Source organism: Procambarus clarkii, chromosome 69 (genome assembly GCF_040958095.1).
Source record: "Procambarus clarkii isolate CNS0578487 chromosome 69, FALCON_Pclarkii_2.0, whole genome shotgun sequence".
NCBI lineage: Eukaryota > Metazoa > Arthropoda > Malacostraca > Decapoda > Cambaridae > Procambarus > Procambarus clarkii.
The window spans coordinates 19,915,008-19,941,668 of NC_091218.1; the positions used below are offsets into that span (position 1 = coordinate 19,915,008).

The 26,661-nt window shown below is 37.9% G+C and overlaps 2 protein-coding genes across 7 annotated transcripts in view; both read left to right on the plus strand.

The window, feature by feature from the left end:
- The first annotated feature begins 5,298 nt into the window (after positions 1-5,298).
- On the plus strand, positions 5,299-16,526 carry LOC123772101 (serine-rich adhesin for platelets). The gene is made up of 8 exons (XM_045765050.2): positions 5,299-5,534; positions 7,155-7,355; positions 7,808-8,028; positions 8,541-8,655; positions 10,414-10,638; positions 11,906-12,059; positions 13,034-14,936; positions 15,118-16,526. The coding sequence occupies exons 1-8, from the start codon at positions 5,433-5,435 to the stop codon at positions 16,127-16,129; spliced, it is 3,933 nt and encodes a 1,310-aa protein (XP_045621006.2). The 5' UTR covers positions 5,299-5,432; the 3' UTR covers positions 16,130-16,526.
- Positions 16,527-21,502: 4,976 nt separating this feature from the next.
- btv (dynein cytoplasmic heavy chain beethoven) overlaps positions 21,503-26,661 on the plus strand; it is a 103,963-nt gene continuing 98,804 nt past the window's right edge. For all 6 annotated transcript variants that reach the window (XR_011224025.1, XR_011224026.1, XR_011224024.1 and 3 more), the window contains exons 1-3: positions 21,503-21,663; positions 22,280-22,381; positions 24,257-24,405. Coding sequence is in view for 2 of the 6 variants with exons in the window: in XM_045765047.2 (XP_045621003.2) it covers positions 22,336-22,381; positions 24,257-24,405 (195 nt within the window). In the remaining 4 variants the exon portion in view is untranslated. The remainder of the gene's footprint in view (positions 21,664-22,279; positions 22,382-24,256; positions 24,406-26,661) is intronic.

Here is a 26,661-nt window from a genome sequence, read left to right on the forward strand (position 1 = left end):
CTAGATGAACTAGAAGTCTGCGGAATTTATTGGATGATCCATAGATGTGTGGCTCCTCTTGCGTGATAGTATGATGATAAATGGAATTACTCTCAGATTGCTCATTGACAATCCAAGGTTACACTCAACGTCTCTTTTAAAAGCAGATTCTTTGGCTAACTCATCAGCTCTATCATAACATTGAGTTTTTGTAATGTCTCCGAGGGTCATTATTTCCGTATTATTTTTTTTTCATCTGGGCTTTGTAGTATTCAAATGTTTGTATTCCACTAATGCTAAATAGTCTGTCCTCTCTCGGATATTGTGGAAGATTTTGAGGATCATAATTTGCCAACATTATATGGGTAGGATATTATGTATAATACACTTCCTTAGTGTGTTAAACCATCCTGTCGTCAGGCTAGGCTTGTTAACGCGGCGGTCGACCCCTCACTTTCCAAGACACGCATTTATTATCGACTTTCATGTACTGTGTATTAAAAATACATTTCATCGTGTATAAATTAATTTTATATTCTAGGTTTAATTAGGCGTATAGTAGGTTCGGTATTTAGGTTCTGTTGGCAATTATTTGCACTTGAAGTATGTGGAGGGTGAAGCATTTACAGTTGCCTGTCCTCAGGCCAGGCTTGCCTACGCCGCCGCCCAACCCAAAGCCGCATTACTCAAATTTATTGCAGTGCGTATTCAGATATTTTTTTTATAGATATATACAAGAGTTGTTACATTCTTGTATGATTCATTCTTGTATTCTCGCATATAAGATAATATTATTTCATCAAGTTAATAGTTTAAAAACTAAGTTTAGTGACAAGCGACTGTCCATTTCACAAATACTGGAATAGTTGAACTTCCCAACAGGAAGGAGAAGGGACACCCCTCCAGGAACTGAATTTACCTGAGGGCCACCAAAACTAGTGGCCTCGATGAGGACAGTAAGCCGGCGGCTTGTCAAAGGTCCCCCCATTTGCCCTGACGATCTTTTCCAGCTGTATTTTAAAACCTAGCAGAGTTTTGGTGGTTACGGCTTCGGCGGGTAGGCGGTTCCACTGGTTTACAACCCTATGGGTGAAAACGCATCTATTGTTTCCTGTCCAACATTCTGGCTTGTTGAGTTTGAACCCGTTGCTCCTTGTTCGTGTAACTTCTGACCTTTTGAAGACATTGTCCTGATCGACATCCTCCAAATTGTTTAGTATTGTAAAGGTTTCTATGAAGTCCGCCCTGTCATGCCTGGTTTGCAGTACTCACCTAATTGTGCTATTGGGGGTTGAGCTCTGGCTCTTTGGTCCCGCCTCTCAACCGTCAATCAACTGATGTACAGATTCCTGAGCCTACTGGGCTCTGTCATATCTACATTTGAAACTGTGTATGGAGTCAGCCTCCACCACATCAGCCCATGGAACTCCATCAGAGTCAGCCTCCTCCACCTTTAGTGCATTCCATTTACTAACTACTTTGACACTAAAAAAGTTCTTTCTAATGTCTCTGTGGCTCATTTGGGTATTCAGCTTCCACCTGTGTCCCTTTGTGCGTGTGCCACCCGTGTTAAATAATCCATCCTGTCAATTCCCCTGAGAATTTTGTATATGGTGATCATGTCCCCTAGCTCTTCTGTCTTCCAGCGACGTGAGGTGCAGTTCACGTAGTCTGTCTTCATAACTCATGTCTCTTAGTTCTGGGACTAGCCTAGTGGCATACCTCTGAACTTTTTCCAGCTTCTTGTGCTTGACTAGATACGGACTCCATGCTGGGGCTGCATACACCAGGCTTGGCCTTACATATGTAGTATACAGGTTGTGGCCCTCAACCGTTTCTGATACGAGAGATGACTAAGCTCTGTTATGATTTTTGTCGTAAGACAACGTAAGTAAGACTCCATAACTCTGGTGAGACATGGCTCCAGAGCAGCTATGTCTTTCTGAAGATGAGGTCTCCATGCCTGGATGCAATAATTCATGTGGGGGCGCACCAGAAACTTGTACAATTGAAGGTCTACTTTCTTTTCTTTGAAGGTAAAGATACGCATGATTATTCCCAGGGTTTGGGTTGCTTTTTTTACTGCCGCTCTCACTTGTTGTATAACTATCAGTGATTGGTAGATTCTGACTCCAAGATAATGTTGACTTGGCAGTTGTATTGTTATGCCTCACGTGATGGATTCTGACATCAAGGTCCTTTTCTTCATCTATCTGTTGAAAGGTAGTGCTGTCAATTTGGTATATGTGACGTGGAGTGTTATGTCCCACATGCAAAGCCTTGCATTTATCGACATAAAAAAGTAATCTGACCATTTGTGGAGTTCATGTAAATCTCTTTGTAAGGTTTCAATATGACTTTCACCTCCCACTTTACCATAGGTCTTTGTGTCATCTGCAAATTTGATGTGGTTTGTAATATTCTCATCTATGTCATTGATGTATATGACAAAAAGGGTTGGCCCCAAAATGAACCCCTGTGGCACCCCACTTAACACATTGGTGGGGGGTTGGATGAGGTATTTGCTTGGTAGGCTTGCGATTACACAACTGGTCGGGCTCCGAGGGTGTGCCTTGTTGGGCTTCTAGTTGCTCATGATCGGGCTCCGGACCGTTCATGGTTGTGCTCCAGGGGTTGTTTGTGTACTAGTGTTCCAGGTTTGGTTGCTAGGCCTCCATGGTTGTATGTTTGCTAGAAATTCGGGATTCTTTTTTCGTACAGAACTCAATTTTTGTTTGCTATGGCTCCATAGTTGGTTTCCAGTGCAAATGAAAGGTTTTTAGGTACGGCTAAAGAAGTCTTTGTTTGGTAGAGCTAGGAATGGAGTTTGGTTGGGCTCTTGGGCTGTTAACTTGGTGGGGGTGGGATGAGATGTATACTTGCTAGAAGTACGGTTACACAACTGGTCAGGTCCAGTTACACAACTGGTGAGGCTTCGGTTAAATAACTGGTCGGGCTCCGGGGGTATCACTTGGGCTTTGGGTTGTGTATGGTCGGGCTTCGGTTCATACATGGTATTGCTTCAGACGTTTTTTGTTCAGTTCGTTCATGCTAGGCTTGCGGTTAAACAACTGGTCAGGGGTCTGGTTACACAACTGGTCAAGCTCCGGTTATACAACTGGTCGGGCTCCGGTTACACAACTGGTCGGGCTCCAGTTATATAACTGGTCGGGCTCTGGGGGTGTCACTTGGGCTTCATGTTGTGTATGGTCAGGCTTAGGTTCGTGCATTGTTGTGCTTCTGATGTTTTTTGTTTGGTTTGTTCATGCTAGGCTTGCGGTTGCACAACTGGTTGGACTCTGGTTATACAACTGGTCGGGCTCCAGTTACATAGCTGGTCGGGCTCCTAGGGGTTTTACTTGGGTTTCAGGTTGTGCATGGTCGGGCTTCGGTTTGTGCATGGTTGTGCTTCAGAGGTTGTTTGTTCGGTTCATTCATGCTAGGCTTGCGGTTACACAACTGGTCGGGGTCTGGTTGCACAACTGGTGGGGCTTCGGTTACATAACTGGTCGGGCTCCGGTTAAATAACTGGTCGGGCTCCGGTTAAATAACTGGTCGGGCTCCGGTTAAATAACTGGTCAGGCTCCGGTTAATCCAATAAAATCAGCAGACTTCTAGATGTTACTACTGCTCGGCTTAGACTCGGTTACAAGTATCTCTGGGAATTCTCATTATCTGCTGATGTAGACCTGACCAAATGTAAACTGTGTCAACAAAATTATTCGCACACCCTCCGTCACTATGTGATGGAGTGCGAAAAGATACGTGAATTTAGAGACAATTCTATAACCAATGTTCCAGCGATGTGTCAATATTTCATTCAAAATGATCTGCTACCAGAAATTTTAGCCAAATATCCCCAGTTTGCTAACTGTAGGTAGTAACTAAGTGATTGTAACCTATCCACCGCTGCCCACTGGATGGGGGGCGGTGTGCAGGACAAACATATAAATTTTGACACTAGCTCTCCACATATGTCAGTTGCTTAATTTAGAACCTGTACTTGAGGTCGATCTCGAACCCATTGTTGATGTGATGACTTATATTGAATTTTGTAACTAGCTCATCAAGATTGTAACTTGCTTAGCTAAATGAATTGTGGGGTTCAGTCCCTGAGCCCATTATGTGCCTCTGTAACCCTTTCCACTACCGCCCACAAGATGGGTATGGGGTGCATAATAAATGAACTAAACTAAACTCCGGTTAAATAACTGGTCGGGCTCCGGTTAAATAACTGGTCGGGCTCCGTTTACACAACTGGTCGGGCTTCAGTTACATAACTGGTCGCGCTCCGGTTACACAACTTGTCGGGCTCTGGTTAAATAACTGGTCAGGCTCCGGTTAAATAACTGGTCAGGCTCCGGTTAAATAACTGGTCGAGCTCTGGTTAAATAACTGGTCGGGCTTCGGTTAAATAACTGGTCGTGCTCCGGGGGTGTCACTTGGGCTTTGTGTTGTGCATAGTCGGGCTTCGGTTCGTGCATGGTTGTGCTTCAGATGTTTTTTGTTCGGTTCGTTCATGCTAGGCTTGTGGTTACAATTACACAACTGGTCCTGGTCCAGTTACACACTTGGTCAGGCTCTGGTTACACGACTGGTTGGGCTCCGGTTACATAACTGGTCGGGCTCCGGGGGTGTCACTTGGGCTTCGGATTGCACATGGTCGGGCTTCAGTTCATGCATGCTTGTGCTTCAGATGTTGTTTGTTTGATGCTTTTTTTAATTGTTTGGTTCGTTCATGCTAGGCTTGAGATTACACAACTGCATGGTCGGGATCCGGTTACGCAACTGGTTCGGGTTACATAACTCTGGGTGTGTGACTTGTTGGGCTTTGGGTTGTGCATGGTCGGGCTCCGGTTCGTGCATGGTTGTGGTTCAGAGGAGGTTCTTCGGTTTGTTCATGCTAGGCTTGCGGTTACACAAATGGTTGGGCTCCGGTTACACAAATGTTATCCGGTTATATATATATATATATATATATATATATATATATATATATATATATATATATATATATATATATTTATATATATATATATATATATATATATATATATATATATATATATATATATATATATATATATATATATATATATATATATATATATATATATATATATATGTGTGTGTGTGTGTGTGTGTGTGTGCAGAAATAATATTAATAAAACAATTAACATCGTGTAGTATACTCTATATATATCAAAATATATTACTTTGAAACCCGTATCAGTCACTAAACAAAAAATTGGGCTACTCTTATTACAAATTCGCTACTTTTAGAGCGTCAGCCCGCTACTTTCAGCAATTTGGACCTGGCAACCCTGCTCCTCGGGGACCATAACATCAACCCACAAACACGCCGGATGGAAGGTGTCTCGTTTCTTCCCAGATGACATGGAGAAGGTCCCTCTTGTCAACTGTGTACTTGAGAGGAGGAAAGAAGGCGGGATATGGAGAAGTTAAGGTCAAGGAGCCTTCGTGTGAGCCCCAACGAGCTAGAGAGAGCCGTGCAAGAGGAGAGGAACAAGTGGAAGATATTCCGTATTCAACAGGTTGGTCTAAGGTAGTCTTGTGGGTCGGTTGGGCTCATACGACTACCAGTCCGGTTACTGTATTGCCGTTTGTTATCATTGAGTTATCATTTCACTATGTCAATTCAGACATATGGGGTGTGACCATTGTGTTACAGGATGAAGGATATGTAATAAGTTTTAAGCTGTGATTTTTCTGTGTCCTGAATTAATGTGTTTAAATTTCGTAAGTCAGATAGGTTAGGTAAAGATTTATTAAATCAGCTGCTTCTCTGTTTACTCCTTAGAAAGCCCTGTAATTTCTGATGTTAAACTTTCCAGTGATGTGTGTAGGAGTATCAGGAGGAGTTGCCTCACTTCGAACTTGTCCTTTTTCTAAGCCTTCTGATTAAGTTTGGCCTGTTTGTTTTGTTAGGTAAAGATTTAATGAAGTTGGTTAGTGTTAGGGATGAGTTGAAAATGTAGCTCCTAGTCATAAAAGTGTGCATGTTCCAGTAGGACATTATTGTATCATGTTTCCAAGTGTTTTGAGTTGTTTTGGGCCCAGATGCACTGATTATGTTATATAAAACTATGTTAAGAAGGTTATCCTGTACAGTACAATTATTCAAATAGTCAAGTTCTACATTGCATGGGTTGGTATCATTCATTTTTATTGGCAAGTGTAACAATTATCTTAAAATATAGTAGACTATTTTCATGCCACTGAAAATTGTTTTAAATGCCTTATTTACAAAGGTTAACTGATCAAATCCTTGACACCCAATCCTTTAAGATTATTCCATAATGTATTTACATGACATTGCCCAGGCATAAGGAAATGGATATTGCAGATACCTTATGCTCATCAATTACTTTTTTGGGGAGTGGGCAAATGTACAGTACAATACTGTATTACTGTATCAAATTTTGTCAGTTATGTTACTGTACCAGAAAAGACATACCTGCAAATATTTGATTTAAATATAGTTTCCTGTTTTCCATTGTCGAGGACAGGAAGCCTGTTAGGGTTATCAAGGTCCTCCTAGCCAACAATTGATCATTTCCCAGGATGTAATCTACAACAATTGACTAACTCCAGTGTACCTATTACTGTACTGCTTGGTGGACATAAACATCGGGTTCACCGATGTCTATGTCTTGCCCTACTCGGGAATCAAACTCGGGACCAATTGCATGTGAGCCGTTTGTGTTAACCGCTGTGTGCACAGGTCTCCATTTTTTCTCGTCACAGATAGGATTACCGTATTTGTTCAGCCTTGGTTACACATTCTTGTATTGAAATACTGTACTGAAAACTCGGTGTCCTATGGGCTAAAATATTAGAGTACTGTATATACATTGGCAATTCTAATGCCAATGTATACTACTTTTATTTACATTTTGTTATCAATACAGAAAAGGGAATTATCAGAAGAAAGTGCCAAGCCATTACGACTATATATCACTTATAAGGGTTCAGGATGGGATGGGGGAAGGAATGGTGCCCAACCACTTGAACAGTTGGGAGTTGAACGCTGACTTGCATGAAGCGAGACCGTCACTCTGTCATCCAGCTCAAGTGGTTGGGCACCAGTACAGAAAAGCATACATGTGCTGTGAATCATCAACCAACATAATGTGGCTTATAATTTGTTTAAGGTTCGAGAACAAGCAAAAGAAGAGGCAAAGCGTATTCGTGAAGCTGTTCATAATAAAGAGTCACAAATGGTCCAAGACTTAAGGAAAGAGTTGTACTGTAGGTGGCAAGCAGAGAAAGGTAATCAAGTACAGAAACTCCAGCAGGAATATAAAGAATCCCTACAGGCTCTTGGCCAAGCTCATAAACTTGCTAATGAACAGGTAATTATTTGTAATCCTCTAATATGTTACTGTACTCATATTTCTTTTGTTGTTTTTCATACTATAAAGCTAGTTGTGCTTGCATACATTGTCATGTTTACTCAAAGCCCAATATTTCTGCCTCTTTCTCAGAAAAAACCTCTGTATCAGAACATTCTTATATACTCCGGTACTTCCCAGCCATACTTATACGATACTTTAAAGTATACGTGTGTGGTCACTCGCCACATAAAAATATAAATGAGAGTAAACATTACCTGAGCTTTTGTAGAAATAAAATTAGTGCATAATGCGTGTGCTAATTGTATTACAGTACTGTATATCCAAACTTTATCTGAACTGCAATAATAGCCAGTTGTAAAACTGGACTTTTAAGTACCAAGAGTTTAAATGTGCTACTTGACAGTTCTAATTTGTATGACTTTTCTATTAAATTTTAAACATCTTTATAGCCTGATGTGAGTGAGGTCTTAGCTCAACGTGCCCAGTTTAACCAACAAAAAGCTTTAAAGCGTGGAGGTGAGGCAGGGAAGGCACACAGAGAGCAGCGGTTACAACAAGAACATGGAAAAAATAAACTACTCAAACAGCGTCAAGATGCACTTAACTGGGAAAAGCTTCGAGCCAGTCGCATTGCTAGTTTACCAACACCAAAGGCCTACAAAAAGAAGACGTAAGTAAATGAAAAGTCTGAATAAAAATTAGGCTTTGAGCTTAAAAGCACATTTAGGAGCACGTTATATTTTCCTTCATATTCTGTAGCACCTTAAGGTTTGATCCTCTGTGTTCATTGGGTAGTCATGACAGACAGGCTGGAGGACAACTGCACGGTGACAATTAAAGTCAAAGTTATTCACCAGAGAATAATGACCAACAGGGCATCTACTGTATTCATAAAATTATGTTTTAGGATAAGAGAGAGAGAGACCTTTCAAGCAATGTGAATGCCTTGATTTTATTTTTCATTTATTTCATGTATAATAAAATATACTGTATCTTCAACACATGTAGTTGGGGCTGGAGCAGATTGCTAGATGGGGAGGCAAATGAGTAGGTGAATGGGATTAAGATTTTCCATGTAACAACTCTCAAATTGTACATTTTCATTAACAACTTTTCAAGTCTTATATGCCATACATGTTGCTAATTTTTTTCCTGTCGCATTGAATACAATTTTTTTTTTAGGTGTGTTCATGAAAAGAAAGTACCAACAGTACAATTCTATGAAGCAGGAACTCTTACAACCACATCCTATGTCCCCAAAAATGTGATTATTGAGAAGGAACTGAAGTCTACTAAGGTATGCGCATTTCACAATCAAGTGCAGTATGTACTGTTTTACATATACTCCCAAGTTTTCATATGCCACAGATTTAAATATAAATACAAATATGACATTAAGTGTAGAAGAAACATTTGTTCAGAAATGCTCATTTCCTTAGGCAATATCTTCTCATTCTGAAATTGACAGCTGCCATGATTTTTAAGTCACTGATAAATGTAGCTTCTAAATCAGAAATTTTGAGTACTATACAGTTTATAATTGCAGACATGTTATGTTGTTATTATGACTGTAATTTGTGTAAAGTAACTCTAAATGTACAAACTTTTATGAATTTTTTTTTTATTTATATATACATACAAGAGTTCTTACATTCTTGTACATCCACTAGTACACATAGCATTTCGGGCAAGTCCTTAATCCTAATTATCCCCGTAATACAACCCGCCAAATCATTTAACAACCAGGTACTCATTCACTGCCGGGAATGGGTACCATTCTGTTCTGTTAATCTGGTACTCTGTTCAGGGGTGAACAGAGGCTACTAGTTAATAGTTAAGGATTGGCGCCCAGTAAATCCTCCCCGGCCAGGATACAAATCCAGGCTAAAGTGCTCGCGAAACACCGGGCGAGTGAATTAATAAAATATTTTAATTCAGTGAAGGGCAGAAGTGGAAGAATGAATACGCTGGCTAACGAAATAAAGATGACATACTAAGACTAAACTTCTGGAGGGAAAGGTTTCACTAAAGCTGCCAGTAAGGTGTAGGTGTTAGGCATAAGGTGATACAGTACTTGGCAAAAAGCCAGGTCAAGGAGGCCATAAGCAGTGGCACTGACGTGTGAGAGAGAGCAGAGAAATAGAAACTACTGGAGTGAATACCAAGAGCCACCTTACCACCAACATTTAGAGACTGATCTGTATTTGTAACAGGTTTCTGAACGATGGCTGAAGACAATGAGCAAATTGGGTAGGGAAGCAGGGTTGGACCAGTGAGCAATTTCTGAAATAAATGGAATAAGGAGAACACATTCTGCATGCATAGACATGGTAAAATGCCTAAATTGCTGGGACCATCTCAAAGCATACAAAATGTACTCTTTGGAAAGGAGATGAGAAAGAGAGAGAGAGCACATAATATATACATACGTGGAAGATATTTGAATATCAAGTCTCAAATACTCTGTATAATAAAATAATTTACTAGAGTGAAAAAGATTGATGAAAAGTACAAGTCCTAGACAAAATGAGAGAAAGTAAACATTAGAGGCCCATTGCTTTTCAACCTCCTTCCACCAAATGCATATAAGAAATATTGTCAGAACAAAAGTGAAATTTTTTTAGCTGCATTTGGTATAAATGTCTTTGAGCAGTGCATATTAACCAGGTTGTAATGAATATGTGGGTCTGCAGGCTGCTGTTAGCAACAGCCTTACTGATCAGGTTATCACCAGACAGGCTTGGCCCCTGTAGAGCAGAACTCTTGAAACTGTTTACAGGTAAACTGCAGGTAAGTACCCACTCAAAAATGTTTATCAAATAAACCTGTAAATACTTTAAAAGCTACTTGTTTGTGATTGAGTAAACCTAAATCCTTAATTTATGTTTTCAAGGCCTAAACTACATGCAAGTTTTTTGAGGACTTATAATTCTGAAATTGACTAATTGCTTAGTATGCTCATTTTTCATCTTCCTGTATTATACTACACTTTAATTAAATACAGTATTGGAATATCAGAAAAGACATAAAAAAAGTATTGTTCCTTTTATTATAGCCCAATGCAAAACAAGTAGCTGTGGCGGAGGAAATGGCACGATTGGCAGGTGAAGAAGCAAAACGTCAGGAAGCCGAGGAAGAAACCAGGAAAAGGGAACAGCGAGGCAGAGAGGCCCTGGACAGAGAGCGTCTGTGCCGCATGTATGAGCAGCTCATGAGCCAACTTGACCAAGCTCAACATGACCATCAGCTGTCGTCATACCTTAAGGGAACTGACCTCTCAGTAAGTACTCCTTATCTTTTCACTTTGGAATTGAATCTCTCTCTAACCACTAATTTGAAACCTTCAGATTTAAACATTTTCTGGCTTAATATTTGCTAACTCTGTTGAGAAGTGTTACTGTTATATAGTAAGTAGTACTATACAAGTACAGTACTATACTATTAAACGTAAACATCCAGATATGATCGTTATATAGATGGTGTAAGAATCATAATTTATTAATCTGAAGAGAAAGTATTTGGTACTGAGGCTGTATTTTTCAACTTTTCCCTCGCATCACTCTGGTCATTAATGTGGGGGATTGTGACTGTTGTCCACAAATGATTGTACTCATTTGTTTGTAAGTCAAGGTAGGCAATGGTTACGTAATTCCATTCTTAATTGGCCCTGACCATAGTCTGTGATATTAGAAGGAAATCGTGAGTGCTATAGATTTTTTTCTGGGTTTAGTGTAGATGCACTCCGTGTCTGGTGCATCAGCTTCCAGCTCATTCTGTGTGCATTGCCACTATGTAAGTGACCATTGAAGCCACACAAAACTACAAAGTCTTTAAGAGTTGGAAGATCTTGTGAGGAAAGGAATGTATTAAATGAGCTGCTGTGTTAAAGTAGCATAAATTGCTAGAAATTAGTGGACTAATGAAGTAAAATTCCCAGTGATCTCATAACATGTACTGTATAACAACATTTTGAAATCAAGAAAGCACAGAATAATTTGCATACCCCTGTAAAAATTAGAGAAAAACATTCAAATCTAGAATGAGCCATTTGGATATAGTCTATCCAAAGTTCCAGATCACAAGGAAGGGTGCCTCAAGGCTAAAAATTCCAAATTTAAGTCCTCATAGTAAAAAACCCGAGCCAGATATTCTAATATGTAATACTTTCATAGGGAATAATTGAATAGAACAGAGATACACAGAGATTGGTGGGAAAATTACATCCTTTTACAAAGCCTGGAAATAAAATATAATTAAAGAATAGCAGATCTGGCAACGCCACCCTTCTCAATATCCAACATATGAGCAAACAGGTACTTGTGCTCGAAGAGCAAACAGAGAAGTTTATCATGCTTTTATGGTTAGTAAATAGAAGGAGCACTTAGGAGTAGTTAGATGACAAAAAAAGAAGGGCCTTATGATCATGAGAGAGATTATTGTAAATGCAGATAAAAATAAATCTCAATTGTTTATACTTGGTGACTTAAATTTAAGACTTTAAACATAGATGTATAGAACAAAGAAGTAAACTAATATATTTCTTACAGGTTTATGAAACCGAGGAAGCCAAACTGAACCATCAAGCCTCTCTGCAAAGGCAGATGGAGAAGGCTGTAGAGAATGTCCTGCAAGAGGATACTTCACTGTCAGACGTTCGCCATGACAGCATTCGACTTGCTGCTGATCCCTCGGGTTTAATAGGTAGTACTCGTCTGGTTTTGTTTATTGCTCACCTGAAACATTTGTTTAGGTGATTAAATTGTCTTCATTATTGCCTCCCTGCTTTTTTAATAGTTATATTCATATGCAGTATCCTTTCCCATCCTTGACCCTTTCTTTCACATCGAGCAAACAATCTGGCCAGTAGTTAGGTTCTACTAACTACTGGGCAGTAGTTAGTAGAACCTAACTACCACCTTCTAGTTCCAGCTGCTCACCAGGTGGCAGCAATGGGAGCTCACAGATCAGTCAGTCACCTCAGTCAAGAGCTGATTAAAATGAAAAATCGATGCAAGGGCCTAGTGTGACTGGATAAGTGAGGAGCTAACCTGAGCGATTAGCAACAGGGAAGCACCTCAGACCTACGAGGAAGAGGCTTTTCACTCAGAATTTTCCATGAAATATCTCATTCCTATTAACCGATAAAGAGGAACATGTCTCACATTTTCAGAATGTCATTGAGCTGGAATTCACCATGACCTCTCTCTGGAATTTATATTTTGGTGGAGTGATGCTTGGTTGCATTGCTTAGAGCAAGCAATTATATGGAAGTACGTATGGATTTTGGAGGATTCAGGGTATTGTACAAAATAAAGGAGAAATGTATAAATTTTTCTGAACACGTATATTCAACGATGTCACTAATATATTTGCATCCATATCATAAAACATTTACTGTATTTCTGGTAATTTGTACACAATTCAGCTATACTGTAACCCCAAAATAACTTGGCAAAGGTAAAAAAAGTAAACATTTTTACCCTTTGCAAAGGAATTTGGAACATTTACTTACCTTTTGCCAGGATGGTGGACTGCTATAGTGTTAAGTCAAATGGTTGGATCTGATTAAAAATGTAAATGTGAATAGACTGTGTAAATGGTGTGAAAAGACAGTAAGATTGCATGCTTTATATTTTGTAATTCTAATGCTCTTCTTATTTTTTTTTTTATTTTAGATGGAGACACTTCAAGGGTTAGTCTTGATCAAAGCTCTTATGCAAAAGTTCAAGATCTGAAATCCTTATTGGATAGGATCAGGCAGCAAAGACGTGATACTCTTAGAGATATATATGGCTTCATACCTGAAGAAGAAGAATCAGAGGAAGATGTTGATAAGAAGGATAACATTGTGGATGAACATGAGATTGGACAGCCAAGAAAAGGTGTAGGATTAGATGATGATGAGGATGCTCGAAAGGAAATTGATTCGCAAGATAAAGAAGCTGTTAATATTGAAGGCAGTGGTCCACAAATTGACAAATACAGAAAATCGAGGATGGATGTTGAAATAGACGGAGACATACATATGGCAGAGACTGTCCCTGCTGATCTTCTCCCAGGTTATCATGATGGCAAAATTACAAACATATACAAGCCTTTATTTCAAGAGGTAAGTTCAGGTGACACTGAGATAACAATTGACATCAGTGGTGATGGAAGTACACAAATATCATATAATGAGCAATTAAGGCCTATGACTCCCATGGTTCAGTCAACACCAAAAGATCCAGTGGAATATTCGAGTTCTGAAAGCGGCAGTACAGATTTCCGAAGACTACCATCATCTCTTATATCCAGGAAAGCTCCAGTGCAGGTAACCAAGGACAGTTTAAGCAAAACTCAACCCCAGAGGCAATATGTAAGTTCCAGACCCCTCAGCAAAGATGATCAGGACATACACATGGCAGAAACTGTCCCTTTTGATTTGTTACAAAAAAAATATGATGGTAAAAACACCATAAAATCCTCAAAAAGTGTTTCTCAACCATCGTCATTTCAGGAGTCAAGTTCAGATGACATTGAAATAAAGATTAAAATTATAGGTAATGGAAGTACACTGGAAACAATAACTCCCTCAGGAGAAACGTCTGTGTCTGGGTCATCCAGTGTTGACCATTCAATTTCTGGAACCAGAAGTACAGTTTACATTAGTCCTCCATCATCTCTCCCAAAAACAAAAGTGCCAAATTTAGAGCTTCAGGATAATATAAGGAGAATACAGGAACAGAGACAAAGTATTCAGCACATGTTAGACTCATTATCAAAGCCGAATGAACACTCCAGTCTCCTAAAGAGTGCATCTCCAAGTGCCTACTTTGAGAAAATGAAGGAAGAAGGTAGTGGGAAAAGGCCTCTAAAAAGAATAGATAAATTTGAAATGCAAAAGAAGCAGCTTCTTCACTATTACTTGAAAAAATTGTTGAATATGAAGGGCAATGAATTAATTAATATTTCTACATCAACAGTTGAAGGATCAGGCTTTTCTGTAGATTCCCTAGGTACACTTCTTGATGCAGTCCAGGAGAAAAATAAATCGGTTTCATCTTCAGAAATGTCTTCTTCTACATCTGTCAAGGAAATGTCAGAAGTATCATACACTTCAAGTTATAAAGATATTGATGATATTCCAGTGAAGTTGAGCAGTGTCTCCTCAGCTGAAAGTGAATACTCCTCCAATGATATGGATACACTTTTTCAAGCTAGTGAACCACCAGAGGCAGACAGAGTCCAACATACAACTGCTTTTGCACATTCTAGAGATGGATCAATAACAGGACACGAGTTTCCAGCATATCTTCAATCCAGTAGAGAGTCTGTTCCATGCACACCAGCATCTTTAACTTCTCAGTCTGATGAATCAAGGTCATCCTCCATTAGTACTAAGAGTATTCAAAATGAGCTTGAAAAACTTAGCCAACTCAGAAAAGAACTCTTGACCCACAAAAATATTTTTCAAGAATTTTCATCTACAAAAGTGCCAACTGCTTCAAGTCAATTTCACAGCAGCAAGCCAGACGTAGTGGACATGACACCAACCACTTTCATTGATGATAAACAGGAGCAAAAGGTCACTTTTGGGTAAGTTAATAATGTGTTTTCCTTCAAAATTAAGAAGATAACATTGAAGTCTTTAAATAATTTATTTTGTAAGCTTTTTGTTCTTCATAAGGTTCTTAATAATTTCTTAATAACAAAAATTCAGAACAGTAGAATGAAAATTTTTGTTTTAAATGAAACTAAACTCTTTAAATTATTACAGGACCACACCACGAAAAGTTTATCTCAGTACAATTTATGAAGACAGCTCAGATTTATCTGAGATACATTATAATACAAGTGATTCGGGAAGCTATCAAACACCCTCCAGAGAATACGAATCTACTTTAGATGATGATAGAAGTCAAATTTCATTGTTGCAGAAAGAAGATTTGAGAACATACTTAGAGTCACAAGGTGCTAAACCAGTAGGGGAAGTTTCTGTGACTGAGGAGACAGCTACAGAAGAAGATATGAAGAAGTTCATGCACTTGCATACACACATGACTTTGCAGTCTAGATTTAGATACTTAGAATGTGCTCTCCCTGAGGGTAGACTGAAAAAAATATCCCAAAGAAATTACCACAATATAGATGCAAGTATACATATGCCAGTACCCAAGGAAAAAAGTATACATATGCCATTACCCAAGGAAAAAAGTATGCTTATGCCATTACCCAAGGAATCTACAAATTATTCGAGAATAAGGATGAAAGATAATAGCAGCCATGAACAATCGTCTCTCTCTGCTTCACCATCTTTTGCAACCGAGTCCCTTGTAAATTCTAGGAGAAGTGTTACATCTTTGCCTATTAGAAAGAGTGATCAGGTAGAAACAGAAGTTAAAAATGTTTATAGCAAGAGTACTCAGGGTTTACTACAAGAAGGTACATTGGATCTCACAAATGAGACCTCACGGTTTTTTCCATTAGATGTAGAAAGTACATTAACCTCTTCAGTGGGAGACATATCCCTTAAACACCAGATTCCTTATCAGGGCATTGTGAAGGGAGACCTGAATAAAGGTTCTTCCAAATCTTCAAGTGACTCGTCTGAGAAGCAAGGTGTGAGACGTAATGGCGATTCATCTAGTGACTCAGTAACCTCAATGCCCGACATGGCAGAAATTTTACAAAGATTTGGTTTGGCTTGGGCACAAAGTATGATGCGTAAAATGGAGAGAACTGAACAAAAATCTTCATCAGATATCTCATCTAGTCAGGAAAATGGATAAATTTGTGATTTGTTAGTTCAGTCATTAGTTTTTATAAAATACTGTATTTTTATACATAAACCTTTTCATTATATTGTATAAAACGTATTGTGCCATACTGTTTATACTCGCCCTCTTCAATTGACGTAGTTTTGTGTGTACCTTACGGTACATATCTTGACTTAATATAGTATCATTTTAAATAAATATTTTATTTCATTGGAACACTTGTCTTCTGCTCTAGAGTACCTATACCCTTTTCTCTTAAATATGTCATTATTAAGTCATTCAGTAAGGAGTTTATTTCATTAAGTTTCAATGTGAGTTTTTGCAAATCTTACATTAACTGCTATATTATCCTTGATAATTATCCTACTGTACAATACAGTGTATATATATAAATATTTCCAACAGAGTATTTAACATATTTTCCTACCATTATAAGTGTTATTTGAACTTATTCATAATATTGGGCAAAATCAATTTCAGGAATATTTGTTGTAAGAACATTTACATAAACACTAATCATAATGTAACTGAAGGTGATAGCAGTGTAATATGCTGGTATTACTATAGTTTATAAATGGCATGGTACAGTTGATGTGTATGCTGCTCAATCATTTGTGTTAAGGTCAGCACTGATTGGATGATTGCAGGAATAGCCTTGCCATTGGCCAGACTTAAATATACCTACATTCAAGTATTCATAGATCAACTCCAGTTACATTTAAATGGTTTCTGCCATTCTCTAATAAAATCAAAAGCTAATTATCAAGAAAGTCAAATAAAAGATTTACGTGTAAATAAATTCAAAGAAATTATTAAGGGAAGTCAACGTAAGTGCGGATTAACAGTTAACAGCTAAACCTGAGATAAATCATTACAAATTATATGTACAGAAATTAATGATTTTTCTGCAGTGGGCATTGTTTAGCAAATGTCACAAATATCAGGAGACAGCCAAGCAATTCCTGAATTTTGTTTTCTTTCTCCGATAGAGAATGGTGCCTAACCACTTGGGCTGGACAGTAGAGTTATGGTCTCTCTTCATGAAGATCTGCGTTCAATACCCAACCGTCCAAGTGATTGGGCACCATTCCTCTCCCCACTCCCATCTCGTCCCAAATCCTTAACCTGACCCCTTCCAAGTGCTATATAGTTGTAATGGCTTAGCACACCTGATAGTTCCCTTTCCTTCTCTCAAGAGCGTAGAGCACCGTGGGACACGTTTGGGTTAGCCTGACATCTACCCTTGATAGTTAGAAGTGCAGCCCTACATATGTAGTCAAGACTACTGTACCTTTTTTCTCCTAATCCATTTACACTAGTAGATAACATGGAATACAAGTGATAAAGCTTGTACAAACTATTAACTGATTTATTGTAAATAAATATATACAAATAAGGGAAAATCTCAAGATGGACATCATTATTATTATTGTATAGCATCAACCCAACCATCAGATAAGTAATTATCAAAAAAGGCCAAGCCAGAAAGACTAAGAGCACTTATGTCACTGGATATTCAAGAAGTGCTGAATATCACTGTTTGCCAATACCAGAACAAAATGACAAGGTTAATGATATCGAAGCTATCAGATTTACCAAGGATTCTATCAAGGGGCAATTGCCTCGGACATTAGGAAAGCAAAACGAAAAATTTTCCTGAAAATTGGGACATTCCTGGAGGTGGATGACTAAGTGGGACATGGCAGTTTGTACAAAAAGAAACAGGTTAATGATCGATTAAATGTGGTGAGTCCGTAATTCGACCCTGGGGGGACCTTGATATAAGGATCATAAGCCTATCATGGATTTGTACACAGATTGCCTGGGGCCGGATTCAGGAAGGTACTTACGAAGGTTTTTCCTCTTAGCTAAGAGCGAATTCCTTCTTAGCGCCTTCGTGGCGGCTAGGTCCGTATTCAAGTAGGTACCCTAAGTGGAAAAACCTTCGTAAGTTCATTCCGGGATTTAAGTGTGGTTTCGACCACTCGTAGCTTTACGTAAACTGGATATAAGTCATTTTTTCTCTACTACATAACACTGGGATCGATTTATGATATTGGAACATGACCAAAACATTATAGCTGGTGAATCTAGTGAAGAGGAATCCTTCGTGTTAGTTATATATGCATTCTCTGCTTGAAACTTGAAGTAAATATGTGTTTGATGATAGTAGAATTACTTTTATAATAGCAAGATATTATACCAGTAGTTATTAAGTAAATAAACACTGGTGAACATGAAATATGAGAGAAGGTGATGAGCCCTGCCTGATGGGATCATTTACTATCACCAAATGCCCCTGTTCACCTAGTAGTAAGGGTGTACCTTAGCTATACATACCCATTTCTAATTTATTTAGTTTGGTTTTATTTTGAAATTAAATCTGGGTGAGACATAAAATAAAAATATGCTGCACAAATGATGTTAGGTAAGGAGAAGGGTAAAAATGTCACAAACTTTATTCATTGAATACTTAAAGCTATAATTATGACTATATACTGTAGATTATTAAAAAAGAGAGAGGGAAGTAGGGGTCCAAAACCTCTTCCTGTTATACAATTTGGGTGTGGAACAAGTAATTATCAAAAGAAGGCACCATGCCGGGAAGGCTATGTAGCAGTAAGGCAGTGAGGTGAGGCAGCTACTTATTTGAGAAATGCTTATTTTATTTACCTTATAAGCTGAGGCAACTTATTTTATTTGAGGAATACTCAGCTGATTCCTCTACATTTAGCATGGAACAAATTTGTGTCCAAGACCTCTTCCTGTTACTCAATTTGGCTGTGTGTAACCAAACTAGAAGTGCTCTACAAATCAAGGGACCCAGAATGTGGAATGACCTCCCGAATCATGTCAAAGGCTGTACCTCTCTCAACCAGTTTAAGAGTTAAACCAAGTACTGCCTAATTAACTCCATGTAACCTAACTTACCTCCTAAATGTCAACCCATGTCTTGCTATTTTTTAAACAACGCTGTTCACCAACATGTGCAATTGCTGAGTTATGCTATGCTAACCCCCCTTTTTGTATTTTTTATTCCTTCTTTCAACACAATTTATACCTAATCCCGATTACTAAGTTTTAGTCTGTGTTTTTTCCCCCACACCTTGCCCGAAATGCTATGAGTATTAGTGGCTTTAGGTATTGTATGTACTAGCTCTGTCTATAAATCCAACATTATGTTTGTAAATCAACTGTATGTACTTTTCCTGAATAAAATGTATTTATTATTTATTTTTTAATCAGTAAGTATTAAAAGAAGGCACCAAGCTGGGAAGGCTATGTAGCACCATTGTGTGTAACAATAAACCAAATTTTTTTTAACAAATAATGCACCTGTATGGTAAAACAAATCCTGTCAGCTGTAAAAATATTGATGCAGTTATTTAAATGAAAAATATAATGAAAGAAATATTACTGGTTTATTTTTATCCTATCTTTTTGTACTGTACAGTATATCCAAGGAAGTGAAAAATTGAGACATAATACACAATTTAATGAATGATTAGCATGGATTAGCAGTTCAAAAGAAATATGACTTGTATTACATATCAACATGAGATCTTAATGATCCATGGTCAACATGATTTAATAAGGATAATACAGTACTGTATTTGTAATAATACAAACTATAATTTAAAATCTTTATTACTGATTTTTTTTATTAAGAAGATTAGGTATACACAGCAATGTGCTGCTACCCTATTCTATATGGAATATTACACAGTGTAGATAAAAAACTAGCTATAAGTTTATCTAATACTCCCATCTCACAGGATGGTTAGACATACTGTACATGGAATCAATTTAGAAAATACCAGCCTCAATACAAAAAACAAATCAACTCTGACTAAACAACTCTAAGCAATTTTCACAAGAGGTAAGCACTGAATCATGGAAACATTATATTATAATTACTCTTACCAGTTTCTACAAAACTCCTCTCAAACAATGTATTTTTAAACATATTTAGGTATACACAGCAATGTGCTGCTTCCCTATTCTGTCTAAAGGACCACACAGTGTAGATCAAAAACCAGCTACAAGCTCACCTCACAGGATGGCCAGTCATACATGGAATTAGGAGAGAACAAAATACTTAATGCTGATCTATTAGCCTCCACTGGCAAAATCTGGGTGCAGCACAAGAATATCTTCCAATATTCCTGAGTGTATGAAGTAATTACAGAGCTCAAAATACCTCATACCATTTGGTATGAAGTCACTGATAACAGGACAATCACAGATATAGTGTTGGAGAGTATGTTCTCTCAAGTAGGACTGAAAACAGATGTTTTTTCCACCAAGAGGGCTATAAACCCATGGAACCGCCTACCCGCTGAAGCCGTAAATGCCAAATTCCAGCTAAAAAATATAATTAAGACAATTGGCGGGCCCTTCAACAAGCCGCCGGCTTTCTGTCCTCTTCGAGGTCACTAGATAGTTAGTGGCCCTTGGGTAAATTCAGTAAATATATACAATAATTGTCAGCGCATCTTCCGAGCAACAAGGACAGCTACACAGTATCTCTTAGAATTACGTAGGTAAACAACAAATGTAACATATTTGTTTACTACAATGTCGGTGCTGGCTGTAGAAGTTGAAAAAACATTGTTTTACTTCGAAATATACTAATTTTATAAGAAAATTCGACGTAAATAGGAGGCAGTAGAGCTGCGATAAGCCAGCGCTAAATCTTCAATATGAAGAATGTTGCTGCTCTCTGATTGGCCAAACGAAACACAGTAGTGACCTCTATCGGCACGCAGGTGAACCAACAATTTTTCTTCTTAAGTATACCTTATTGAATAGCACCTAAGCATCTTCTTAGGGCGCACTTAGGAACCTTCGTAGCAAACCCACTTACGAAGAAATACACAGAGCTTCCTGAATCTAGGTCCTGCCCCTTGACAAATTTATTAGTATTATTAAATATGTATAAGAAAGAGTTCCTGTAACAATATGTAATATGAATGAAAGCTCTACAAGCTCTATCTATGAATCCATCAACTTTTGTATTTCACCTTGTATGTATGTACTTTACCTGAATAAATATTTGTATTTTGTATTTTGAAAGTGTTATTTGAGTACGGAACCTACGGTATGTCAAATGCGTGTGTACGATTTGACCATATCGTGCACGTGTAGTTTGTTTACATGTGTTGTTATGACGACCACCGCGTAGATGCCACATCGTCTTGTTAATAATATATAGTAAAATAACTATTGTTTACTTATTTAAATTAATTTTTAAAATAGTATTTTAAATATAATAATTTTAATTATAAGCACGAGAAATGTAAAATAATTCACGCACGCGTTTGATTATTGAATGAATAGACATCATTTGGCACAGCAGCATAAATTCCTGTGTAGCAGCTTAGGACTTAGGTGGTTAGTGAACCTGGTAGTCAGTGAAGATGTGTCTGTGTCAGCCTACACTCCAGTGTTCACGATGTCGTGTCATGACACAACGATTGATTGATTGATAAAGATTAAGAAATCTAAGAGGAGGCACGGGCATGAATAGCCCCTAAGTGACAACGGTGAGATCTCTCCTTATGTAAGAGCTAGGGTTTATATTGTGAAAGATGACACAGGTCCTGGCGTCTTACCACTCTCTTTAAATACTTGTCTTCTTCTTGATAGGTGCAGAACTTAGAATGTGCTGTAAACTTGTTAAGTTTACAATTCGTGAACATAATAAAATTTTTAGAAAACTACAGGCCATAGGCTCATACGAAGCGGATCTTACATGAATGTTCACCCCAACTCATTCAGTTACACTTTAAACCTCTTGAAACATTCCAGCGATTCCACTATTATGTTATCTGGTAATTTGGTTCATAAATCAAACACCCTATTTCCAAATCTGTATTTACATAGCTTGTTCTTAAATAATTATTTGTTCTTAAAAATGAATTAATTGTTCTTAAGAATGAATTAATTGTTCTTAAGAATGAATTACTTGTTCTTAAGCTTTATTCAATTTGTACAGGTATATTGTTTTGTGTTCTGTTTTATGCTATTAATCTGCATATACCAACAAAAATAATATGGCACTTGGATAGTGATATAATTTACATTTGAGCATTATTTTGTATATAAAATAATACAATATTTTGTCATTTTTGACTGTTGAATTACTGTGCAATATTTCAGATTACTTATGGATACAAAGATGGCAATTTGAATTAAAAAACTGCTAGTGCTTAAAGATGGAATCTCTAGATGTGCGCAAGAACTTCATCCTCACCACAACTGGTATGACTTTTCTTTGTACTATACAGTATTTTGTAAACAATTTGGAATTTCCAAAGGAAATTTGATTTAAATAGTGACTGGCACAATATTTAGTAACCTTGGAAAGAGTAAAACATAGTTGCCTGTGAAACAATAGGACCTACGGGAAATTTCTCATAGGTCAAAACAAAATTTCTCATAGGTCTCGAGCATCTGTCATGTGTGGGCCTTGGCCAGCTTGCTAAGCAGCTGGATTCATTATTGTTCTCTTTGGGGTTTTCACGGTTTAGTTCTGTAGCCACCTCCCTCCCACTCCTGCATTTAAGCTGTTCATAAACACTTTGAACCTTGCCTAGGGGGGCTTGTTTCCCACTGTCAACACATCAGTTAAGATTGGTTTGTCCAATTAGGTCTGGTTTGCCTTGCAGCATATCTGCCTATCAAGTGGCTCGGTAGTCCTGTTTCAATTTGATTGTTCTCTGGTTGTTCACTGTCTCAACTGAGGGAGTTGGTATGTTCTTTTAGCGTGAGAAGCTGAACTGTTCAGGTAGGCCAAGTTTTGACTTCTAAGGAGTTATTTCCCCTTGCTGCTCATGTTCAGGCCTTTCTAAATGTACTCGAAGATGGTCTCTCCCATTTCGTCCATTCTCGGTAGAGTGGTTGGTTTACAACTCGTCCTTTTGTTGGCTGTGCAAACACTTGGCTGTTGCCTTGGTATGGAATTTGCAGCTGCCTTTTGTATTTGGTCAAGTTCTACTATCATGAGGTGTTTAGAGTGGATGAGGTTTATGTGAACTGGAGTTGAGGGGATTTTCTGTACCTCCTCCTCCCAGTTTGGCTTCTCTTCGTGTTGACCAAGTTGGATATGTACGCAGGCAGGGTGGTTCTTTTGCATCCTTGGTTGTGTGCCCAGCTGGGGTTTCTAGGTCTTCGGGTTTAATGTCTGAGTCCACGCCCTTTCTGAAGCTTTGTTTCTCGCAGCAGACTTGTGGATGTATAATAATAATAAATTCATTGTGTCAAGCAACAGGGCAGCCAGAGGGTATTCATACATGCTAGGCTTATATTGAGGTTCCCCCAATCCTCCCCAAGGTTGAATTACTGACCCTACCCAGAATGCAACCCCACACCAAGCTGACCAACATCTTAGAATCTACTTACTGCGAGGTGAACAGGCACATTAGGTGATAGGAAATGTGCCCAACAATTTCTGTCCCGCCCAGGATTCGAACCAGGAATTCTTAATTGTGAGTCGAGAACGAACCCAGCTGTACTAATGGGACCCTGATCTTGATTGTTTGGGATTCTCGGCTGATTTACTCCCATGGAGTTTTTAGGCCAGGTTATTGTTACTTGGATCTTACATCAAGTCTTACTGATACTTAGTCTTAGGCCAGGTCTTATGGGGAACAGGTAGTGGATCTCTTGCTCTCACTTTAGTTGCTCTCTTCTCAGCAGCAGCAGTAAAAATAGGTGAAAGTTGTGAGTGGGATAGTTTTAAGTAAACATACTTACTTATTTTTGGCACCACATAGATTTACATTTGTTTCTGTTGCCAATAATTGGTAGAAATTTTTGGATCCAGAGGATTATTTTGAAGGTCAAACATCACAAGATTTGGAAACTTTCCCAAGGACCTGGACTAAGCACAATGAGGGAGCTCATTGTGTTGCTAGTGTTTTGTTGAGCCCAAGGCTTAAATAGCTGCTGTTATGGGTTAATGTTGAATCGATTTAATCTACTGTAACTAGAATATGGTTTATGGTATAAAATTTGTTTTCATCAATTTGTCCATTAGTCATCTACTTTTATTGGTAGAAGTGAATAGAAATATTTAATATCTTCAACTGGAAACAAAAGAAAATAAATTCATACATTATATATCTTTATTAACAGGAAATTATTTTGGTCTGTCATTATCTGATCCCCTGCTGTTGGCACTAAATGACGACCAAAGCCTCAACACCTTTTTGGACTCGGGGAATTGTCAACTCCTCGGATCCCATGTGGTTCCTGATGAGGGTCGGGTTATATTCAACACTAAGGTAATAATTGTTATATAACATGTTTAATCTTTGTTCATAAACTAAATTCTTGGACGTGTATGTACTTTGTGTAGTATCCTATTTTTCTACAACTGTCTCTGCCTTCTTGTTAGTGCATTATGTCTAGTTGACATTCTATGAATACCTAATAACATTACTGATGTTCTCCATGAACTAAAAACTTTATTAGACAATGTCACGATAACATGGCTGAAAAGTAGACCCTCAACACACAAATCTGATAGAATGGACTGAAATGTTGTCACTTCTTAAATTCATATTTGTGGGCTGGGTGTCTAAAAAATGGTTATATTAGATTTACTGTATTAGATTTATTAGATCTCCTCTTTCTCATCTACATTAATGACCTTCCTAATGCCTCCCAACACCTCAAACCAATTCTATTTGCTGACGACACAACCTTCATTTACTCCAGTCCTGACCCTCTTGCTCTAAATGCCACAGTAAATACTGAGCTAAATAAAGTCCATCATTGGCTAACTGCCAACAAACTCACCCTTAACATTGACAAAACCTTCTATATTCTGTTTGGCAATAAATCCTCTAGTCTTATAAATCTCAAAATAAACAATACCCAAATTTGTAACAAATTAGATGGCAAATTCCTTGGCATTCTCATTGACAACAAGCTGAATTTCCAGGGACACATTCTAAATATATCAAAAAAAGTTTCAAAAACTGTGGGCATTCTTTCTAAGATCAGATATTATGTACCACGCCCTGCTCTGGTGACTCTCTATTACTCCCTTATCTATCCTTATCTCAACTATGGTATTTGTGCTTGGGGTTCTACTACCCAAAATCACTTACGTCCTCTAATTACCCAACACAAAGCCGCTATTAGAACAATATCCAACTCTGGCCCCAGACATCACTCGGTACCCCTACTCAAATCTCTTAATATGTTAGATATTAAGTCACTGCACATTCTCTCATGTGTATTATACATATATAAAACGCTAAACTATAATGCCAATCCTGATCTTAAAAGCTTCATAGAAGGTTGTAACAGAACCCATGAGCACCACACCAGAAATAAATACAGTTTTGATATTCCTAGAGTACGTCTTAATCAAACTAGAAATGCTCTGCAAATCAAGGGGCCCAGAATGTGGAATGACCTTCCCAACCATGTTAAAGACTGTCCCTCTCTCAACCAGTTTAAGATAAAAACTAAACACTACCTAATAAATTCCCTGTAATCTACCTCACTCCTCTATTGTCAACCCATGTCTGTTATTTTCTTTTTTTTTTTTTTTTCTTTTTTGTAATCAACACTGTTTGTCAACCTATTGTATTTGTGCTGCTTTTTCAGTCATGTTCCCCCTTTTTTTTTTATCTTTATTTGTATTTGTTCTCAACATCTTTTATTCTTTATGCTCAATTAGTATTAAGTTCTAGATATTAATGTTTTTCTTGCCCGAAACGCATTGCGTAATAGTGGCTTTAGGCATTGTATGTACTAGCTCTATCTATATATCAATCCATTAATGTAACATCACTTGTATGTATATACCTTACCTGAATAAACATCTGAATCTGAATCTGAATCTGAATCTACTGCAAAACTCATGGTATGAATAGAAGGAAATGTTGTAATATTTAATCACACTGGAAAAGATGAGGTACAAGTAACATCAGTGGAGATGTGTATTAATTAAAGCTAGCAGTGTTTCTCATCCAAGTCTTTAAACTCCCTAGTACTCTGGTTTCCAGATGGGGAGTTATAGTGTTCATTTGTAAAGGAATTTTGCTGGTATAACTATATACAGCATATTATAGTCTACATTATATTGCTGGTTCCATATTATTAAGCAACTGTCATAGAATAACATACATATTTGATCCTGGATGTCTGACTCTATAGGTATGCATGAACTAGCATTCAGGTGTACTGGAGGCGGGTGCCAGTGGCTTGGGTCTTGGGATCTGCTAAGCATTAAAGTATGATATTATGAGAGACAGTAGCAGGGTGTGTTGGTACTCTTTAGTATTGTTTTCATATTATTTGATGGCATTTTTTTTTTTCTTCTGATATGTCTGAAGGCTAGAAACCAGACACCTATGTTTGATGACATTAAGAGCTGATAGTAATTCCATTTGCAGCATAGTGTATTAGGCATGCACAAATTGCATTTTAAATTGATTTCAAAATACAGTGCAGTACTTAATTTTGGCATCTGGTGAACAGAAACCTAGTGGACACAATATCCAAGAGCAGCATCTATTCAACAC